At 49.9% G+C, this 21,390-nt stretch overlaps 1 protein-coding gene across 1 annotated transcript in view; it reads right to left on the bottom strand.

Annotated features, from left to right (window-relative positions):
* Positions 1–271: 271 nt before the first annotated feature.
* Positions 272–21,390, bottom strand: part of CLPB (caseinolytic mitochondrial matrix peptidase chaperone subunit B) — a 140,217-nt gene continuing 119,098 nt past the window's right edge. The window contains exons 8-16 of the mRNA XM_052652598.1: positions 15,863–15,940; positions 14,607–14,662; positions 9,240–9,284; positions 8,710–8,871; positions 3,377–3,533; positions 2,537–2,610; positions 2,249–2,368; positions 2,055–2,159; positions 272–1,668 (exon numbers count right to left, since the gene is read on the bottom strand). Of these exons, the coding sequence (XP_052508558.1) occupies positions 1,420–1,668; positions 2,055–2,159; positions 2,249–2,368; positions 2,537–2,610; positions 3,377–3,533; positions 8,710–8,871; positions 9,240–9,284; positions 14,607–14,662; positions 15,863–15,940 (1,046 nt within the window). The 3' untranslated portion in view covers positions 272–1,419. The remainder of the gene's footprint in view (positions 1,669–2,054; positions 2,160–2,248; positions 2,369–2,536; positions 2,611–3,376; positions 3,534–8,709; positions 8,872–9,239; positions 9,285–14,606; positions 14,663–15,862; positions 15,941–21,390) is intronic.

The raw sequence follows: 21,390 nt of genomic DNA on the forward strand, positions 1-21,390 counted from the left end.
ACAGATGGTTGGTGAAGTTGGTGAAGGGTACATGGAACTCTACTATTGTGGTCATTTCCTGTAAGTCTAAAATTATTTCAGAACAAGAAGTAAAAACAACAACAACAACAACAAAAAAACTGCTACTAATAAAGAGTGGCAGTCGCTGAGGTACAGAGCGGCAGACAACTCCCGAGGGGCTGGATGATGCCTGCTGCAGCATCTGCTGGAGCCCATGTCCCAGCTTCCGGCTGCCCCACACCTGCCGTGTTATGATATTCCCCCATCACCTGAGGGACTGTGATTCCTGTCCCCATTTTCTGCTTCCTGGAAGAGACTTTCTGACACCAAAGGAGGGTTTCCAAAGTGGCCCTTCAGGGGAGGCTGATGGCATGGCCTCAATGGTGGCTACTGCAGATGGTTCCCAAGGATGTATGTACCAAGCCTTGCTGTGCCCTGCTTATTAAGCTGAGGCTGAACACGCCTGGTGTGTGGAAAGCCTTGGCGGATGGTGTGCAGTCCCTCTGCTTAGTGACTAACATGCAGACTGCACAAGGGAGCTGTCTATCCCATGTTCACTTAGCTAGGACCATGGTATAGACGGGGCTGAGGCAGACTCCATGGCCATCTGGGTACACCCCGACCCAAGGATCCCCCTACAGTTCTCCACTGTCTATGTTGTTGGTCGCCTGCAGGAGGCCCCGCAGAGTTAAGCTTGCTTGGTCATTTGGTGCTTCTGTCCAGACCCCGTGTAGGGTAGGGTAGTACCCAGCCTTCTTCCTAAAGATGCCCTATGCTGGCCTAGTTCCAAGGCTGGAGAGACGTGGTCTGGTCTGACTCCTGAACGTGGGGCAGGGAGGAATAGTAGCTATGATATGGCAGTGGAAGGGGGAAGGGTTCCGAGAGTCCCTTCCCCTTGGAATTCTAGGGCATGGGAAAGAGGAAGCAATGGCTTAAATGCAGAAGCTCTGTGTCTGGGCCTCTGACTTCTCTGCTCCCTGTGGAGACATTCTGGGGACTCAGCAGCATGAGAGCCAGCAGAGGGTAGCAGGTCACAGCCTGGTCTCTGTCTTCTTCCAGCCAGATCAGTTCTCAGTTGCCATACTTCTGAGTTTCCAGAAAACATGATAAAGTTCCAGAGGCTCTGGGACATGAGGATCACGCTGAAGGACAGAGATGAGGGACCTCCCTCTTCTCCCTGCTGTAAAGCGAGCAGAGGAGCAGCTCCCCTCCCAGAGACCTGAGAGCACACGTGGGGCCCACAACGAAGGGGCTAGGGTGGGGCTGAGAAGGCATCTTCCAGGGGCTGTGAGGAGGTAACAGGCCTTAGGCTGGATGGAGAGGGGTGAGAAGCAGGAGGGGAAGGTAGGTCGGTCACCACGCCACAGCCAAGGGGGCTTTATTAGGTGTTGAGGGCACGTATGGACAGCTAGGTAGACGCTAGAGGGTGTGGCACACCTTCTCAGGGTGGAGTGGTGCCTGGATGTCCAATTTGCGGGTCTTGCTGTCCTTATCGATGATCTCCAGTCGCAGCTTGGGGGGACGCCTCTCGGCCTGGGGTGAGGGCAGTTCAGGACTCTTGAGCAGCTGTTTGTCTGAGTCCTCCACAGTGATGCGCAGGGTGCAGCCCCCCGGCAGCAGGTCCTGCTCATAGGCAGCCGCCAGCTGGTTCACCACTCGGCGCTCTACCTGCAGGCGGTAGGGGAAGCTGTCATCACTGCCAAAGCCTGGAGGCCCAGCTCTGTCACTTGCTGCCTGGGCAAGTACTTACTCAAAGCTTCAGTTTTTTCATCTGCAAAGGGCTAACAACATGAGCTTGCAGGACGGTACTAACAAGTCATTACAATCAATTTCTTAGGTTCCCAGCCCCAGTTCCCTGACGCTGGTAGGAGTTCAAACTCATTTACCCTTTTGGACAGCGGTTTTATTTGATTATATTGTTTTTGGTTCTGAAGGAGCGTCTGCTCTGGGTAAGGAAAACCCCAGCCTGCCTGGACAGGCTGGGAGCACAGCAAATGGGTCTAGGGGCACCAGGCAGGGAGGTGTGGAGGTGCCTCACTTCTCTCAGGGCTCACCTCATGCTTGATGGAGCGGGCGCCATAGTGTACGTTGTAGCCTTCGACCAACACGTCCGCCACCTCACGGTCCCAGAGCAGTGTGATGTTGTGCCTTTGCTTGGCCTGGGACAGGTCAGACAGCAGCATGTCTGCATGTGGCCCAGGGCTTTCTAGATGTTCCGCCCCCACCCACAGGCAGTCCCTGCTCTTACTCTCTTGGCCCAGAAATTCAACTCCTTGTTGACAAGTTGGATGAGCTCCGAGTGGCAGAAGGGGAGGAAGTAGACGATCTCATTGATTCGTCCCAGAAACTCATCTCTCCGGAAGTGAGCCTGCAGGGCCAGGTTAGGGATGAGGTGAGCTTAGTGACCCAGAGTGGGTAAAGGAATTAGTGGACCCTACTGGGGAAGATACAGGTGGGAGGGCTTCCACATCTTCACGATGGCTAAGGTGATCCCCTCCAACTCGAGGCTCCAGCAAGAAGGACAAGGAGCTCTTACTTTTAGGATGGGGCGAATCACGTTTTCCTTGAAGTTCTTTGAGATGGTGATCTTGTCACTGATCTGGACGTCCCCTGTGGAGACAGAAACATAAACTGCCTGCTCCCTACACCTGGGACCTTTGGGAGCTGTGCTGCACCTTGGCTCCATGACAAGAGCCTGGTCTTGCCCCTGACAGTCTGTGTGATCCTGGTCAACATCTCAGGAGCTCTGGGCTTCGGCCTTCTCATCACCTGCACAATCAGAGGACTGGATTGCATACTTCCTGGGCCCTTCTAGTGTTCATGTGTGGTAGGAATTGCATGAAGGCGGGGAGGAGAGAGGAGAAGAGTCAGGACCGAGACTTGAGTCCCAAGTTGTAAGAAGGGGGCTAGAGAGTTCAATCCTAGACAGAAGGCTGATAGACGCAGTGTCCACCCTGACACACTCCCCTTTCCAGAACTTTCCAGGGCCCACCCGTGCCCACCTCCAGGTTTCCGACCTGCCATCCCCTTGCTGCACCAAAGTGTCCCTCCCTGTTAAGTGCATATCCATTCAGTCCCCTGAGACCATGGCCTCCTCCTGGCCCCACACCTTGGGGTGGCTCTGTCCCTGCCTCTGTCTGGAGCCCTCCTGTCACCTGAGAGGCCTGGGGCTTTCTTGCGGAAGTAGGGGCACTGTCTGTTGGCCTCCCTCCACTATCTAGTTGGGTGCTTGGTGTCTAGTCAGGGCCAGTGAGGGAGAGATGCCAGCCAGGACCTTCATCTGTCCCTGGGACCCCAATCCCATCTTTCCCCCAGAGCAGTGTGACAGCCGTGTCACTTGACTGTTTGCCCAGAGAGCACGGGCCACATGCCATACCAAGGTTCTCGGCGATCCGGTTACGGCTCATCTCCAAAGCTTCCTGCCTCAGCTGCAGCGCATGCTGTGCTATCTCGTCGCTGGCCACGTTCGAGGTCATGATGAAGATGGCGTCCTTGCAGTCGATGGTCTTGCCTTTTCCATCTGTCAGCCGGCCCTGGGAAGGAGCAGCAACTGCATGGTCAGGGAGCGGTAAGGCTGGGCACCTCTTCCAGGAGGTCTCTCCAGAACCCTCTCCCCCTTGCAGTCGGCGCTCCCTTCTCTGGGGTCTCTGAGCACGGTTCTCACACCTTGGTTTCAGTGCTCACCTGCTGGGAGAGCCACCAGGTGAGACTGCATCTGCTGCCTGGCATCTCTCAGGGCACCCAGAAGCCAGTCTGACTGTATAAGCAGCCATCCAACACACTATCCTGGAGGCCTGCTGTGGGTGGAGCTCTGTGTTGGGGCACTGGGGACTCACTGAGCCTGACACGCTTCAGTCTAGAGGAGTGAGGCCAGGAAACAAGCAGTCAGCATTCAGTGGGTTAGACATTATGATAAAGGAAAGGCCAGGCTGCTATAGGAGGTCAGAGCGTATTCTACAGGGCCACTGTGAAGGCCAGATAAATGAACTGAAACAGGTATAATCTCTACATCTTTGGAGCCATCCTCTGGCCTAGGATAAAAAATAATGTTCTTCCTTTAATCAACGTGGGAAGTTGCCTTGGAATCTTTCATTTTTTTCTAGAAGTGACACAGAAGAAAACATCTTTACTAGACACAAATGCACCAAGGAAAGAGAAAAGGGGCAACAATAAGGGGAAGAGACAGAAGAACTAGAAGAGTGTAGCTGTCCGGGGCCGCTCAGCTTAAGGCGAGGAACTCTGCCCACTCAGCAAACCTCAAGGCTCTCATGGTACAACGGCACTCTGCAGTCATTTGTAAGGAAGCATAGGGGCTTTCCTCGTGGCTGAGTGGAAAAGAATCCGCCTGCCAACACAGGAGATGTGAGTTTGATCTGGGTTGGGAAGATCCCTTGGAAAGAAAATGGCAACCCACTCGAGTATTCTTGCCTGGGAAATCCCATGGACAGAGAAGCCTGGTGGGCCACAGTCCACAGGGTTGCAGAAGTGTTGGACACGACTTAGCAACTAAAACAACAATGACATATGAAAGCAATACTCAGTGCCCTGCTGAGAGGAACTGGTGGAATCTGCTGTGATGGGCACCCACGGCCACCCCTGGGGCCCTGCTGGGTGCCTCTGTGAGGGCAGGGTCTGGGTCTTGTTCTCACCAGGTCTTAGAACAGTGCCTGGCATAGAGCAGTCCTCAGCACTTGCTTGCACACTGAATCCTCACCACCCCTACAAAGAAACTAAGGCTCCAAGAGCTTAGTTTGTACAAGGTCTCACAGCTGGAACACAGTACAGCTGAGACTCTACTGAATGGTCTCACCCCAGCACCCCTGTCTTTCACTGTATACCAGGCTCCTGGGGCCATACCAACAGTGTGGGATAAAGGAGGCTTCATGAAATTTTCTTTCCTAAATGAAAACTTCTCAGAGTTCTTCTAAATTCAATTTGCATCCTTTGATCCTGACTGGAGAGAAGCTAAGCTACTGGGTCAGGTGTGGGGAGAGGCAGACCTTCTTGGGAATTCACCGGGGTTGCAGACAAAGCATAGCTCCTGCCAATTCTGAGAGCATGGCTCTAGGGAGAGGTCACTGACAGCCTGCGGGGGCCCTGCCCTGGCCAGCGATGCTGGGCCCTGCCCCGGCCTCAGGAAACCATTGCTTCTTAAGTATGTTCCTTTCCCTGGTGGCGAGGGCCTCACTCAAGGTCAGCCCTTGCTTCTAAAGCAGATGCAAAGGCAGACTAGCCCTAGCGCTCAGAGGTAAAAAAAGAAAGGCATATGCATTAACTGAGCACCTACTGTATACTGGGCATGGTACCAAGTGCTTTTCTGCCTCACTTTACCCTGGCTCGTGGCACAGGCCTCTCAGGAAGTGTTAGCTCCAAGGGCGTCTATTCAAAGGGGGCCTTGAGATCCAGTCCTGGTCACTCCCCCATCACAGCCTTGAGTGGGAAGAGGAGAAGGAAGGGTACAAGCAGATGTTCCTGAGCTTGGCCATGAGCGCCCCACTTCACTCCCTGCCTACGAGATACAACACGACAGATCCACTGAGGGCAGTCCTAGTTTTGGGGACCAGGTCTGCATGCATGTGGGATGTGCCCAAGTGCGCGCGGATGACCCCGCTGTGTTCGCAGTGCTCATCCCTGAGGACTGAGCGCACACACGGCTGTACTGGCCAGAGCAATAACCGGCGGCCATTTCGTTCTGAGAGATCAAAGCTCTGCTCATGACGGGGCCTGAGGATGGGTCCCGGGTGGGCGAGGGGAGCAGGTGCAGTGCATGACTGACCCAAGGGTGACTTCCAGTGTTTGCACCTCCTCCTCCGAGTCCTTGGCAACAAATGTGTCCCAAAGAGGGAGCTGTGGCTGACCCGCCTCCCAGCTGCAGTGCACGCATGCGGGTGAGGTGTCAATGCTCACTGCAGGGTCACAGGGGCTGCTGCCCCTCTGGCCCCCATTTCTGTCCCTGAAGGGAGGCGCAGAGAGTGGGCTTCCTGGGGCTTCTGCCCTATGCTGTAGGTCTGGGGTCAACTGGGAAGTGAGCTGCATTACCTCCGCTTGGTGAGAGCTTTGGTAGGGCTCCCACTTTTCTGGGCCTAAGCTTGGGAGATCTGGGATGGGTGGCTCTGGGGTGGGGGGCGCACTTCTCTATGCCCCTTAGTCCTACTGATCCTAGGGCAGCACTCACCACAGTGGCTGAACTGCTTTTTGCTGCCTGTCTCCCCCTCACCCCCGAGCACTGAGGCAGGGGCTATGTCTGTTCTGCCTGTTTCCCCTCTGCCTGCCTGCACTCTTCTCGTTTGCCTCCTACTCTCTGGCAATTCCCTCTGCTCACCAGACTCACCAGGTGAGAGAGCTCGTCCGTTCCTGTGGCTTCTGTTACTCTTTCTGTGCTGAAAGCACTCCTGAGTCTACTTTCGGCGCAGACCTCTCTTGCACTCCAGACAAGCAACTTCCTAGACATCTCCATCTGGCAGTACCCCAGGCATTTCATTTTCAACACTTCCAAACCTTAGCTCCTCACCTTCCTCAGTCTGTTGCTCACCCCACTGAGTTCCCTGCCTCAGCTGATAGCAGCAGAACCCATGGGCCACCCAGGCCAGAGACACTTCCGCTGGTCACTCCTGTCACCTCCCTGTCTCCTCACTTGGGAGTTCTCTCCATCCAATGGCCCTGCTGTAGAGCAGGTCTCCCCAGCCCTCACCTGGGCTCTTCAACAGTCTCCTTGCTGGTCCCTCTTCTTCCTTCTAGTCCATTTGCTCACTGCTGCCTACAGGAGCTTTATAAAAGGAAAATCCGATCATGCTTTTCTCTTGCCTAAAGTCTTTGAAGGCTTCTTCCTCTCCAACAAATAAATCCACACTCCTTTGCCTGGGATTCTAACCTGCCCCTGTCTATCTCACCCATCTACCTCCACCATTCTGTTCTCACCCTCCCTCACAGTCGGGCAATTACTGAAAGGCTGTAGTCCTCTGGATGGAGCAGACTGCCTCACACCTCTGCGCCTGCACACAAGCTGTCTACTGCCAACCCTAACATACTGAATTAAGTTAGTTGATGGGGTGTTTCCCCTGGTGCTGGGGGCTCTGAGAATGCCTGGAGAGAGACAAGGTGTCTGGGAGTTATTATTTAAGCTGTGCGTTCTAGAACTGGAGTGCCTGGGTTCAAACTCTCGATTTCCTCTTCCCAGCTGTGTGACCACGGATGAATCAGTTATCTCACTTTATCTCAGTTTCTACATTTGTCACACTGAGGTAGTAATAATGACTATCTTCCTATGATTATTGGGAAGATTAAAGGAGTTCATAAAACAGTGCCTTGCACATAAAGTACAAAAATGCCAACTTTATCGCATCTCTTTTCTACCTGATAGGCAGGGAGCTCCCAGAGGGCAGGTTTGGGTCTGGTCCATAAGCTGTGTACCTGAATCCCATTAACAGTCTAGAATGGAGTGGGGGGAGTATCAGAGCACAGGTGTGGGAAACAGAATATGTGACCTTTGAAGGACTGGCCTTCATTGCTCAGTAGGAGTTCTCAGGATAGGGAGCAGATAAGAGCCTAGGAAGAGGGCAATAAAACTGGGGCAGCCAAGGATGCTGGGCTCGGAGGGGCGGACAGTGAGTGAGCAGCTGTGGGGACATTTGGACCTGGCTCTGGCTGGCTTGGTACCTGGTGTGCTATTTGGTCCAGGGGTATCCATTCCTGTATCTCATCAGCGAACCTGTGACATTTCGGGAAGCAATCCCCTTTCCATTTTCCCAGGGCTGGATGGGGCTGAGTGGAAAGGCGGGCTGGACTTGGTCTGCCCATGTGCTGGCTAACACAGCCTCTGCATGGGAGCAGAAGGAAGGCCTCACCTGGAACAGGTGGATGTCAGCCCCTCCCCTGACAGTAAGCCCTCCCTCCCCTGCTCAAGATAAGGAGAGGTACAATGGGGAGACCTGCGCTCTGGGACCAGACATATCTTGAGACCTTTTCTGGCTCCTCTGTACAGTAGCTCTGCGGCCTTGGGCAGGTCATTTACAACCTCTTGAACTTGTTTCTACATCTGTTATAAAAGGTTTCTACCTTGCCTGGCTATTGTGATGATTAGCAATAAAGTTTGCAATGTCTTTAGCACAAGCCTACTACATAGACTGTGCTGAATAAAAGAAAGCTGTTCCTCGGTCAGTTGAGACGGAGACTGTTCTTGTTTGTGATGAGCCGGGAGCTATTCAGGAGAAGAACGCTCCATAAGCCAGGGCACCACCATTCCATCATCACTGCAATGGTCACAGACAGCAGTAACATTACTAACATTTTAAAGAACTGGTGAAGATGATGGAAGGAAGGAGTAGGAGCTGTCTGAGTGAGAAACTCTTGGAGCTTACCGGATCCAGCCTCCCTGTTTTTCACATGAGGTTCCTAGAGATGGAGCTGAGCTAGAACTAAAAATTCAGGTCTCACTCTCTCCTGGCACTTCTGCCCCATTCTGTCTCTTTAAAAGGGACCCTGGGCAGCCACAACATTTCAACTTTTGGGCCGTGCTTGTTTTTCCTGGAGTGCCCCGTCTGGGCCCTGGTCCAGAGAAGGGGTGAAGCCACATCTGCTAACTGACTGAATGTACACATGAGGAAGCAGGAACTTGATGAATGACTGACTCTGTATCCACAGGTCCTGCTGCTCATAGCCCCCTCATACCTACAGGTGTCCCCCAGCCAAACCCAGCCCAAGCTGACTCACCTCATCAAACAGCTGCAGCATGATGGTGAGCACATCTGGGTGGGCTTTGTCTACCTCATCAAAGAGCACCACAGCATTGGGGCACTGCTTCAGCTTCTTGGTCAGCTGGCCACCCTCCTCATGGCCAATGTAGCCTGGTGGGGACCCGATGAACTTGGCCACCTGGTGGAAGGAAAGAATTAAGTTAGGAAGGCCTTTCCATCCTTTCAGTTTCCAATATGGGGCATGCACGGTAAGCTGGCTTTGTATACTGTTAAGACTGCCTGTTTCAACAAGGTAAGGTTATCTCTTGGGGTGGAAGAAATCCTGCTGTGATAGGAGAGCAGCTGGATCTCTTCTGTGTTTATTTTTCAGAGCAAATCTTATGCAAAACAGATCAGGGACCCCACTGTGTACATATGTCCCCAAAGGACAAATTCCAAGGCTGCTGTAATTATCTCAGGCTTGAATGACAAGTCACATCAAAATACTTAGGCAGAGTCATGTTAACAGGCTCTCCAAACCACACTTCACCAAGGACTCTCACTCACCTCATGCCGCTCCTGGAATTCAGACATGTCTAGCCTGATGAAACCCTGTGTGGAAACAAGCAGGAGTCCATTTGAAGGCAGCAGGGCAGAGGGAAGGACTAAGGAAGTGAGCATCTCAAATATCTTCCAGGCTTTCAAGCCACACCAAGCCAAGATTTGCTATCCCATTCTCATGACACAGTGTTTTCTGGCTCATTGTCTCCTTTTCTGTCCACTCATCCCCTAAATGATTCCCTCACTCCCTACCTTAGTACACCCAGGCCATGTCCCTGCCCTTAAACTGGCCAGGAAAGTCTTTCTTTTCAGGCTTCTACCAGGCCTGATCACCACACCATCCACTTATCACACATTTCCTGAAGGCGTCCTGTGTGTGCTGAGCACTAGAGCTATGCCTCTGTCCTCTAGGAGCACCGGAGTGGGACAGGCTGATACAGACAAAGTCAGCTACCACCAGCGTGGATCATGACGAGTTGGAGGGGAGCAACAGACACCCAGACAGCTCCATGGTGCCCTCCACTCTGCAAGTCTACATGGGCACAAGTCCCTTTGCTTTAGTGTTCTTTTATTTTTCAAAGAGTGTAGTTGATTTGAAAAGCTGTTAATTTCAAGGGTACAGCAAAGTGATTCAGTTATACCCACACACAAACACACACATATATTCTTTTTCAGATTCTTTTCCATTACAGGTTATTACAAGACATTGAATATAGTTCCCTGTGCTATACAGTAGGTCCTTATTGTTTATCTTTTTTATAAATAGTAGTATATATCTGTTAATTAACTGTTAATTTATCCACTCCCCATTTCCCCTTTGGTAACTACAAGTTCATTTTCTGCCTGTGAGTCTATTTCTATTGTGTAAATAAGGTCATTTGTATCACTTTTTAGGCTGTATAGATAAATGATATCACATGATTTTTGTCTTTCTCTGACTTACTTTATATAGTTCGATAATTTCTAGGTCCATCCATGTTGCTGCAAATGGCATTATTTCATTCTTTTTGATGGCTTAATAATAGTCCACCCCGCCTCCCCATCCATTCCTCCATCGATGGACATTTAGGTTGCTGCCATGTCCTGGCTATCGTAAATGCTGCTACTATGAACACTGGAGTACATGTATCTTTTTGAATTCTAACTTTCATCATCTTCAGAAATATGCCCAGGAGTAGGACCGCTGCATTATATAACTCTAGCTTTTTTTTTTTTTTTTAAGAATCTCCATACTGTTTTCCAGAGTGGTTCCACCAATTTACATTTCCACCAACAATGAAGGAGGGTTCCCTTTTCTCTACACCCTAGTTTACATTTCTTTTAAACTAATAAATCTTATCTACATGTTTTCACGTCATTAAAGAGCTCTCAACACTGCTTGCAGCCCTTCTCTCTCCATGGTTGGGCCTGCAGTGCTTTCCAAGGAGGTGGCCTCCTGGGTGAGGCCCTACCATAATTAGCCCTAGGGATAGAACACTGTCTAGAGTGGGATTTGCGAGTTAACATAGCAGAACGCCCTCTCCTTTTCATGAAGAACTCAGGGACTTCGGGTGTTACAAGGGCATTCAGAGGTGCCCTGTCTCTCCACCCAGATAAGGGTTCCCCAGAGACTCCTCAGGCTCCTCTCCTACTGGCACCCACTGACTACACTTCTCTTGAGAGCTGAGGAACAGGGGGTGCCAAGACCTGAGAGGGAGGTAGTAATGCCTATACCTGAAATGCAGGCCATATTGTAGTTCAGCTGCTGGTCAGAAATTCAGTCTGTGAAGTATTCTAGTTTTTTCTGTCCTGTCACTCTGTACCTGGGGTATAGGGTGGCAGAAAGAGCCCTGGACTCAGCTTCCAACCCCAGTTCTCCACTGTCTGTGGCCTTGACCAGGCTGCCTCCCCTTTTAGAGCTGCTGTTTCTTCACCCTACGTCCTCTCCTTGTTTCACCAGAGGCCTGAGGACACGGCCTAACCCAAGAGGTGGGAGAGACCCCAGAGAAGTTCTTAAGGCCACGAGGGGTGATCACTGCTATCAAGCATGAAGCATTAGCCAGTAAGCATCTTCACGGGGCCCCAGGCAGCTCGGCCAAGAGAGACACAGGCTTCAGGGAGGGTAGGAAGGCAGACATGGGGAAGCTGGGAGTGCTGGAGGAAATGGGCTGGAAGCCACGAGATGGGCATCTGATAACAGCTGACACTGAGTGCTTACTATGTGCTTGGCAATGTTCTAAGCAAGCTACAAAGGGCTTAGAATGTGTGTAAGTCTAAGAGATAAGTACTATTGCCATCCCCGCTTACAGATGAGAAGACTGAGTCATGGATTAAAGTAATTTGCCCAGGGTCTCAAACCGACAATCTGGCTCCAGTCTGCGCTCTTACCCTCTATACTCTATTGCCTCATATTTCCCACTCCCTCAATCAGCTGGGCTTTTGGCATCTTCATCTTAAGGGTTCTGAGTTTTGTGCCCAGAACCAGTGTCAGTCAATGTCCTATGATAACAGGGAGTATAGACTTCAGTGCTTACTTACTCTTATGTCAAGATACTAAGGACTTCTACTGATCTGCTAAATAACTGAACAAATCTCAGGGCTTGATTTTCTTAGCTGGAATAATTTTGGTTTTACATGATCTTAGTTTAGGGTTATCTAGAAGTGAGGCAACAATAATAACAATAGTGAAAGTGAAAGTGAAACTGAAGTCACTCAGTTGTGTCCGACTCGTTGCGACCCCATGGACTGTAGCCCACCAGTCTCCTAAGTCCATGGGATTTTCCAGGCAAGAATACTGGAGTGGGTTGCCATTTCTTTTCCAGGGGATCTTCCCGACCCAGGGATCAAACCCGGGTCTCCTGCATTGCAGTCAGACACTTTATCGTCTGAGCTACCAGGGAAGCAAGTAATAACAACAGTATCCAACATGTATTGATCGCTTACTAATGTGCCAAGAATAGTGCACAGCATTTTACATCATTATCTCACTTAACCTTCATGATAATCCAGTGAGATAGGTACCATTATTGAACCCATTTTACAGATGAGGAAACTGATGTAAACAGAGATCTCAGCCAACTCCACAGAGTAGTTTAGAGCTGAACTCAGATCCCTGCTCTTGATCCCTTCATCATACTGATGCTATAACTATGGTCTTTAGAGCTCCACCACCCTACCTCAGGATGAAATCACAGGATGCTATTCAGGTTTTTTTCTCAAGGATTATTAACTCTAATAATGGAAGTTAACAAAGCTGCTCAATTCGGGAAAAACAGTGGAGTTTAATGAGAGAAAAACAAACTCATAGGAGGTCTGATAAAGGAATTATAAAAATGTACCAACAGGGATTTCTCTGGCAGACCAATGGTTAAGACTTTGTGTATCCACTGCAGGGGGGTGTGGGATCAATTCCTGGTCAGGGAACAAATATCCCATATGCTGTGTGTTGTTGCCAAAATAAGAAAAAAGTACAAGTCTTTGTGAGGTAGCCAAGTCTGGAGGTATCAGTGACTCTTTTCAAATGAGGGAACTAAGGTACGGGAAAGCCAGAGCTTGAATTTAAGTCACCGACTCCCAGGCCAGTGCTCGTTCATTGAGTGAGCCCTCCTTTACACTGGGCCCTGTAGATGACACTCCCCACACATCAGTCCTTGGATCCTGGCAACATCAGGTATCCTGGTTAGACAGCTTACAGTTCAGAACCCTCAGATTATAAAGGCATGTCTCAAACATGCCTGTTACATGGCCAGAGAATGTCTGTGCTAAACACAGATGTTGTAATGAGCTGATCCACAGGGCTGGTGAAGGTAGGAGTTTTATAAAAGTACCAACTCTGATTTAAAAATAAAATATATGGATGATGATATTGGGATTCTCATGCCCCTCGTCTCCCTATGTGACACGAGGACAAAAAGGACAGGTTTACAATCTAGTCTTTTCTTGCAGCAGAGAACAATGGTATTGAGAGAATAGTTGACAGACTGGATTCTCTTTTTACTTCTTCCTCTAATAGGTGATCTTGGGCCCTTAACGTTGCAGGGTCTCAGTTTTCTCATCTGAAAAGTGGCTCTAATTTGGCATTTAAGCTATTTTCCTTGTAAGATCAAATAAGACAATAGATGGGAGTGCTGTGAAAGGACGGAGTGATGGATAAATATGAGACAAGGGATCAGGTACTTGATGGGTGTTAGAGCCTGAGCTCGCTGTGATTCACAGTATTTCACTTGATGCGCACAATAATCTTAGACACAGGACTGATTAGCTTCACTTTAAGGCAACAGCTGAAACTTGGAGGGGTAAAGCAACCTGCCTAGGTCCAGTAGAACCTGAGCCAAGGAATGGCTGACTCCAGAGTCTGGATCACCCAGCCCACTATATCCGAGGGGAGACGGTGAAACTTCCGTCTCCTAGGTGAGGCATGCACTGAAGGATGCCATTGTCAGCTTTCAGGACACCCTTCACAAGTTGAAATCTGCCTCTCGTCTAGATGCTCCAACTGAAAAAAGACTTGCACTGTCCGTCTTTTATCAAGCCCTTTCTCCTTTCTACACCAGCAAGTCAGCAGATACTTTCCTTCTACTTCCACTGTTTATGAAGACATATTAAGACAGCTTGGATAAGGAGATTATAATTTGTAATTAAATATTAACCTTTCTGACAGTATTAAAATTAAACCACTCAGAATTCTTCATCCCTAATCAGGTGGTTCCTGCCCGTAACTACATCTTCCCTAATAGTCTCACTAGTTTATGGCCCTTCCCAGAGTGCTAATTGTTTCAATCGCTGCCAACCTGATGAATTGTCCTAAAAACGCTGTTTCGGTTGGAGCATATCAGCATGCCGTGCGCTGTTTCTTGCCTGCCTGCCTGTTGAGTGGGTCTGTGGTGGCTTTGGTTGAGGCAGCTCATAGCTACTGGCAGAGTCAGCAGAAGGGGCCAATGGACGCAGCTCAGGAGGACATGGCCTCAGCTACCTTGTTTCCTGTGGCTGCCAGGCACTCAGAGAGGTGGTGGAGGGGGAGCCGGGCCACAGCAGGACAGGAGTTGGCCAGGACTCTGTTGCTGGCAGAGTTCTGGGCAGTTCCTTATCGCCTCAGCTAGGGAGGCTTTCCACAGAAATTAGACAAGGGCACCCACGGTTGTGGGCAACCTGTGACGCCTCCAGACTGGGAAGCTAGGAGGAAGAGAAATGTCTGGTTTTAAGTTGAAATGTTTCTGCAGTCTGTAAGGACTGCTCTGACATTTTTCTCTGTGTGAAACAATTTCTTGTCAGCCTTAGAAAGCCAAACTTAGCAGGTCTTGGAAAGCCAGAGTCTGAACAAGGGGATGGGCACTTGTGGGAGGGAGTGGTGGGCTCTCCATGGCCTGCCAATTGCGCCTAGGTTCCAGTCCTTACCTTTTTGGCATCTTTGTGCATATATTTGGCTGTCTGCTTGGCCAGTTCTGTTTTTCCTAGTAGAAGGAAAAGAGAAGTATTGGGTTAGGAGATGACTATCTCCTGGAATGAAAGAATATTAGAAATGCATGGATGCTGGAAATAATACATGTTATGGAAGGGAACACTGAGGCTCAGAAAGGGCGACTCTCAAAGTCACCAAGGGAAAACTGATGGTAAATCTGGGACCAGAATCAGAGTCTGCATTGTATCTTGCTTTTTCTGTGGATGGGGACTGAAACTTTTCCTCTGCAGTAGCATCTAAAAGTGGAAGGTTGACTCATACAATCCAGAGCCATCTTGTTCTTTGAATCCCAACACAAATCTTGCTTTTCCTTGACTTCCTGGCTCACTGTACTGTCTATCTCTGGACATCCATGGTCTTGCCATCTAAGCTAGGCCCTGGAGCCACAAGGCCAAACAGAGGCTGGGAGAGGATAGAAACCACCCCTCCATGGCTTTACAGCTTTACTTTGTAACATAAAGAAAGGATGACGATACCAGAGTGTTGGCTCTGAAAGGCCATTTGGTATGATGGTCAAGGCTTTGGAAGTCACTGCATGTCTAGTATGGGTCAAGTTCTATGGTACAGTGTGAAGTGACGGTAACCCTTTGGGACCCTACATCTGAGGCAGCATCCATGAAGATGCTGAGGGGGAAGAGGAAGCTACAGATGCAGGTAATTCCCCATAAAGATAATGGGAGGGCAGCGATGGTGGGACTGTGAGGATAGAGAGTGAGAGGGTAAGAACACTTCAGAGAATCCAGCCCAACTGGCTATAAAAATCCCCAACCAATTTTACTGCAACCAGTTCTGCTATGCACTTAGCACTGTGCTGGCCATCAGTGGCTTTCTTTAGCTTCCTAGAGGGTTCTGGCCCAGGATACACTAGATAAGGCTGGTGCCCTGGGCAGTGGAGGTGGTTCAATCACTCCTACAGGGCAGCGTCTGGGGCTGCAGAGTGGCTGGACCAGGACTAACAGGCCCCCAAGGGCCTGGCCCTCCTGGCGACTCAGGCCCTGCACCACGGCTTCCAGAGGGAGAGGCACAATCCCAGCTGTCCCAACGTGGCAGGTGATCCTCTGCTGGCTCTGTAAGTCGAAGGCAGTTGTTTTGGGAGCTGGAGCTGATCTAGAGGAGGGTCGTTTGACTCTGGCCCATAGCAGCTGGGGCTCCCCCAGCTCTCCTCCCCACAGGCTGATCTACTCCCTGTTACCTATTCCAGATGATCCTAAGAAGAGGAAGACCAGGGGGTGTTCTTCATCGTACCAGCCATTCTCCTTCCTCCGGATCGCTACGGCCAAACACACAAGACGGGAGGACAGGGAGGGAGGCAGATAAATCAATGACACAAAAGGCAGGATAATTATCACTAAGTATACAATATGTTTTACTGCTCTGCGCCCACTCAAAGTCCTCACTACCATTAGTGCTGCCTAATCTGATTAGCTGGCAAGGCCCCTAGAGACACCTAATCAGGTTAGCATGGATTTGGAAAGCTGCCCAGAGCAGATTTCGGATAAAGTTTTCCAGGATGAGCACTCAGCGTTGCCAGGGAAACTGAAAGGCTGGTGGATGGTGAATGGAGGTGAAGGGGGTGGGGGACTGGTGAAGGAGAATTGGAGAGGAACTTTAGCTCTCGGCTGGTGACCCATCTACTCATAACTGGTTGGCGGCTGAGCCTCCCCCTATGCAAATGGGAGAGGCAGAAGCCCATGGCAGGGCCTTGTGGACTTGGGGTGTGAGCTCTGAACTCTTTCCCATTTGGGGGAAGTAAGGTCTGCTGTTAGGAAATACAGCCAAATATACTTTCTGGAAGCCAGTCAAGGGTACTGTGGAGCTCAGGGCAAGGAAGGGTGAGCCACTTGCTAGCACCTCCACAAACCATGGCCTCCACTGGACAGAGGTGCACGAGGGGAACAGACATGTACCAAGTTTCTTGGGGCTCAGCTCTGTTACAGTACGCGCTGACCTTTCCTCTCCATGAGGAAATATATAATCAAGGGCTCTGCATGCCACACAGAGCGGGAGAACCAGGCTCAGAAGCATCACCCAAGTATAAGAGTAAGGAGCAGAATGAGGCAGAACTATCCTAAGAATCATTTATTTAATAAATGATTAAATAAATATTATCTCCTAGGCCCAATGGAAAAATCGCCAACATTTTATTACTCAAGACCCATACAGATAACCCTGAGTGGAAAATATTATTTTCAATTCCATCAGATTGAACAGGAAACTGAAACAAGAGATAAAGATATCTGCCCAAGTCACATAACTAGTAGGTTACCAGCTGACTGGTGGAGATGGTAGAGTTGCATTGCTAAACCTGTCTTCTATTTTGGTCACATATGGTTACAAAAAGTGGGATTAATTTGGGTTGCATAAATGGAAACACACGGTCGGAAGCAGGAAGGGGTGAGAGCGCTGTGCAATGTCAAGGTTGGTCTGCAGATGGAACAACATATATGGTCTCCTCTTCAGAGAGCTGAGGGGAGATGAGCAAAGGGATATATGTCAGAGGACAAGGCCTGGAAACCAAGTCAATGGAGGAGGAGTTGACAGTCTTAGGGAAGCGTCTTCAGTTTTGAGGTGCAAAGATCCTACATACTATACACTGTGTGGTATAATCTGTGTGGTTGGGTTTCATAGAAGTGGCTGGAGACGTCAGGGAAGGCCTTCAGAAGAAGTGGAACTGATGATAGATGAGACTAGGCAGGATCTGGAGGGGAAGAGGTGGCAGTATGACAGAGGTGGTGGCGGGGACAGGAATGAACACGAGTAGCTGTGGGCGGGATCAGATCACAGAGGTCTCGAATGCCTGTCTTAGGAGTACAGGTCCACACTGTGGGCTTTCTCACCTCAATCTCTAATGCTTCTTCCTAAGATACTTTCTAGTTCTGGCCTCAGAAGAAACAGAAACTGTCCGTGGATACCGGACAAGCCACTCTGCATGCCCGGATTCTCTCCCTGAGATTTCTGAGAGGAGTCTGAGAAACCACTCAGTCTATCCTCTCCCTTGGGTTAGGCTCAGATCATCTCTGAACTGACTGGCTTGGTCCTCTGGAAGATCGGCCATGAGGGGAACACACAGGCCTCCCAGTACCTGAAGGCTAGGCATGAAGACAAAGAAGCCCCAGCCAGGCGAGAGGGGAGGCCCCAGTGTCCTGACAGAAGCAACACCCTGTGGGTGAGGGTGTTTGGGGAGGTAGAGACCTATAAAATGACAAAGGCTGGACTTCTGTGAATATACGTGTAGGATGTGTGCTGAGGTAAAGGTGCGAGTGGAGGGGTTATCTGAAAGGAGTCACTTTTCCAAAAGTTTGCTAAGTTGAGAATCTATGTTTGAAAGAAGCTGAGCATAAACTGGATTCAGGCTTCATGGGGGGTATCTGGGGAGGCCAAAGTACCCAGGCATCACTCAAATGGGGAGCCTGGGGAGAGGGGTTCCCCAGGTGTCGTGAACCTGGGGTTCTGATCTTGACTTCTCTTTCACGAAGCTTCCCAGCCCACCAAGAGCTGCATGCCTCTGGGCTAAGCAGTTCAAAAACACTATGGAGAACATGGAATTGGATTATGCCTGGGGCCATCTTTCCCCCCTTCTTTTCTAATAACGCACCTGGGAGAGAGCTCTTTATAATGCCAAGCAGACTCCACTGCACAGCTGTCCCTGGTCAATTCTGCTGGACTCAGGGCATGAGTCTGGGGTGGGCTCGATCTGGGCCCCCCGTGAAACAGGCAAAATGCCAACCATTAAACAATTACAACTCTGGATATTTCTAATAATATCTGAGGAGAAAAACGGCCAAGCAGATGGTGTCCGACAGAATGAAAAATGGAAGTAGCTAGGACAGACTGAAGAAGGCAGGCCTATGGGTGTGTGGTTGGTAGGGTGGCTGAGGGCTAAGACTGGGAATCTTAGGGTCCTGTCAGGCTGGGGCAGAGGCTGGGACAGAGACCTGGCTGGGTCCACTTGGGATGTGGCCACAGATATTTGTGCTCTCACTGTGGACAAGCAAATGAGGAGCAACTTCGTCTGCTAGCACTTCAGAGCCTATAAAGAACTTCTGTAGACGTAACTTCATTTGAGGCTGGTTACAGACCCATGAGGCAGGCAGGGCACGTAACTTGATTCCCATTTTACAGATGAGATCATACACATAAAGAAGTGAGGGGACCTTCTCAAGGTTACACAGGTAAATAAATGGACCTGGGCTTTACCCCTGGTGCTGGCCAGCTCTTGAACCTGAACTGGTGGTTCAGGAGTTTAGAGGGAGGAGCTGGCTGTTTCTCACACGGCACCCCCTCATTCCCTCACCTCACCTGGAAAGTTGCTCCTCTGCAGTCTTTTAGTCTGGCTGCCTCAGTCACTCCACACATGGTCTCAGGAGCCCCTGCCCCCGACCATCTCTTGACCAGTGCTCTCTGGGCTTGAAATGGTCTCACAGTCCCCGGAGCAGGAAGCTCAGCCCATCTGGGCTGTCTCATCTCTGGGGCTCCAACAGGCTTGGCAGCCTCTCCACATGCTGGACCAGTGACAGGGTCCCCTTGCTGGGTTCTTCTGGCCATGTGGACCACTACCATTCACCCTACATCTCACCTGCAACAACTCTTCTGGCTTACTCCATATCACATCTGCCCCAATAACCCCCATGTTCATCGATGGGGCGGTGCGGTGGGGAGGGCAGGAGCTACAGGATCTACTTTGGGGTCTCGGCTCTGTTGCTTATTAGCTGACTTTGAGCACAACACTTACTCCTTTAGAAGCTTGGTTTCTTCATCTCTAAAATGGGACTAGCCATACCTGCTCAGTCGGCCCCTCATGAAGATTAAAATGAGTTAGTGGTTATGAAAGTGATTTGTAAGTTGCAAAAAAAAAGAAAAAAATAAAATAAAATAATAAGAATAAAAATAACAGTAGTCATAGCAGCAGTGGGGGCACAAGCCGTTAGCCATGCTATTTTACAGATAGCCCTTTCATCCTTATAATACTTCAGAGAAGAAAGCATTCTCTCTCCATGTTACAGAGGAGGAGGCTGAGGTTCAGAGAGGGACAATGGGAAGGTTTCATCTGTCTGCACCCTCATATCAGGGGGAGGGTTAAATCCCAATTTGATTGTGTATTTCGTGGGTGTATGTCCTAGGCCCATTTCCTGAGGGACTTTTGCAAAACACTGCTATAATGTGTGCTGACCAAATGAATTAATTGTTGGTCTTCCTGGAATCACAAGGGGGCAAAGAACAGATTTTTCAGCTCCCATTTTACAGAGAAGAGTGATGCCTGGATCCAGGAGTCTCTTACGGCTCCAAGTGGTTATTATTACCCTTGGGTAAAGAAGGCTTCCATTCTCTTCTTAACTTCCCTCCAGGGAGCCTTATCCATTTGTTCAGCAAAAAAGTTCTGTGTTGAGTGCTGGGGCACCTACAAAGAAACCGAAAACAGGTCTGCACCTCTTGGGTGAACGCTGCTATGAAAACTGTGAGTGCCAAGTGGTATGGAGTACTATGAAAAGTGTGGGAAACGCTATTTGTTTCTGACTGTGACTTGGAGCCGAAGCACAAGGGGGAGATGGCTAGGCAGCCTGGATATGATGGGACCTTCCAGGAGGAAAGCTCTGGTGTGTGCAAAACCCAAGTGAGACAAAAGAACTGCCTCCTCCTCCCATGCCAGGCCTTTGCCTCCATCTAGCTCAAGGTTTTGGGGGAGTCTGGGTAGGCTGACTCATCTCTCCTGATAAGTTCTACTGATGCAGCAGAATTTTTTTTTTTAACCTAACCTGGAACAGTTTGCCCCATGCTTGTGCCACCTCCTAGGGGAACCTATCCTTCAGAGGAATTCCACAGTTCAGTCACCTAAATGTCTATTAGTATCTTCTGTCTAAGCTTACAGGTTCAAGGAGCACAGCTCAACAAAGTGCCTGCTTCTGGTGCTCTGGGTTTGGTGGATGATGAGAGAAAAGCTCTCTTTTTAGTCTGTCAGGAGTATGCTTTCTGAAGGCAAACTATTGCTACTGAGGCGTCAACGTACTAAAATTGCAAATAGCTTTTGCTGAGCCCACCCACTGTGTGTGGGCACCTCACAGGCTATGGTTAGGCTAAGGTTAGGGACCCTATGGGTTAGGGACCACTGGAGGGAAGACTGACACCCTTCCAGAAAGAGGCTGAGATCAGAATCTGTGCTTAGGAGAGGCAGAACCTCAAGATGTGTTTAGACTTTGTTCATCTGAGTTTACTTGAGTTCAACAACCTTTTACACACCCGCGTGCCAACTCCGGGAAAACAGACCTGAAAGAGAGTTAGTTTCTGACTTTTACAGGGAGAAAGACATACAAACTGATGCTACGTGGTAAGTCCAACAAAAAAGTGTCCACAGGAAGTGCACAGAAAGGCCCTGCACCAGGTGGAGAGTTAAGGAAAGCTTCCTGGATAAGGCATGGGTCAGGTCCTGGAAGGGGGGCAGAAGGGCAGAGCAGTCCAGACAATGAGAAGAGCAGGGGCACAGGAGGGACTTCTGAAGTGGGGAGGTGGAACTTAAGAAGCCTTCTAAATTAATCACTACCTCTCTACAACTCAGGGATGATCTGGGTGTATTTCTCAGATTACAAACAGGACTCCAAGGAGGGTCCAGAAAGCTAGCTGCAGCACTCAGGAAGATTACACTTCTGGATTAGTCAAAGAGAGAGGTGGAGTATGAGATAGGATGGTGCACCTACTGTGTGTATATGGGTGATATTAAAGTTGAAT

The sequence above is a fragment of the Budorcas taxicolor genome, chromosome 15 (assembly GCF_023091745.1).
Source record: "Budorcas taxicolor isolate Tak-1 chromosome 15, Takin1.1, whole genome shotgun sequence".
Lineage (NCBI taxonomy): Eukaryota > Metazoa > Chordata > Mammalia > Artiodactyla > Bovidae > Budorcas > Budorcas taxicolor.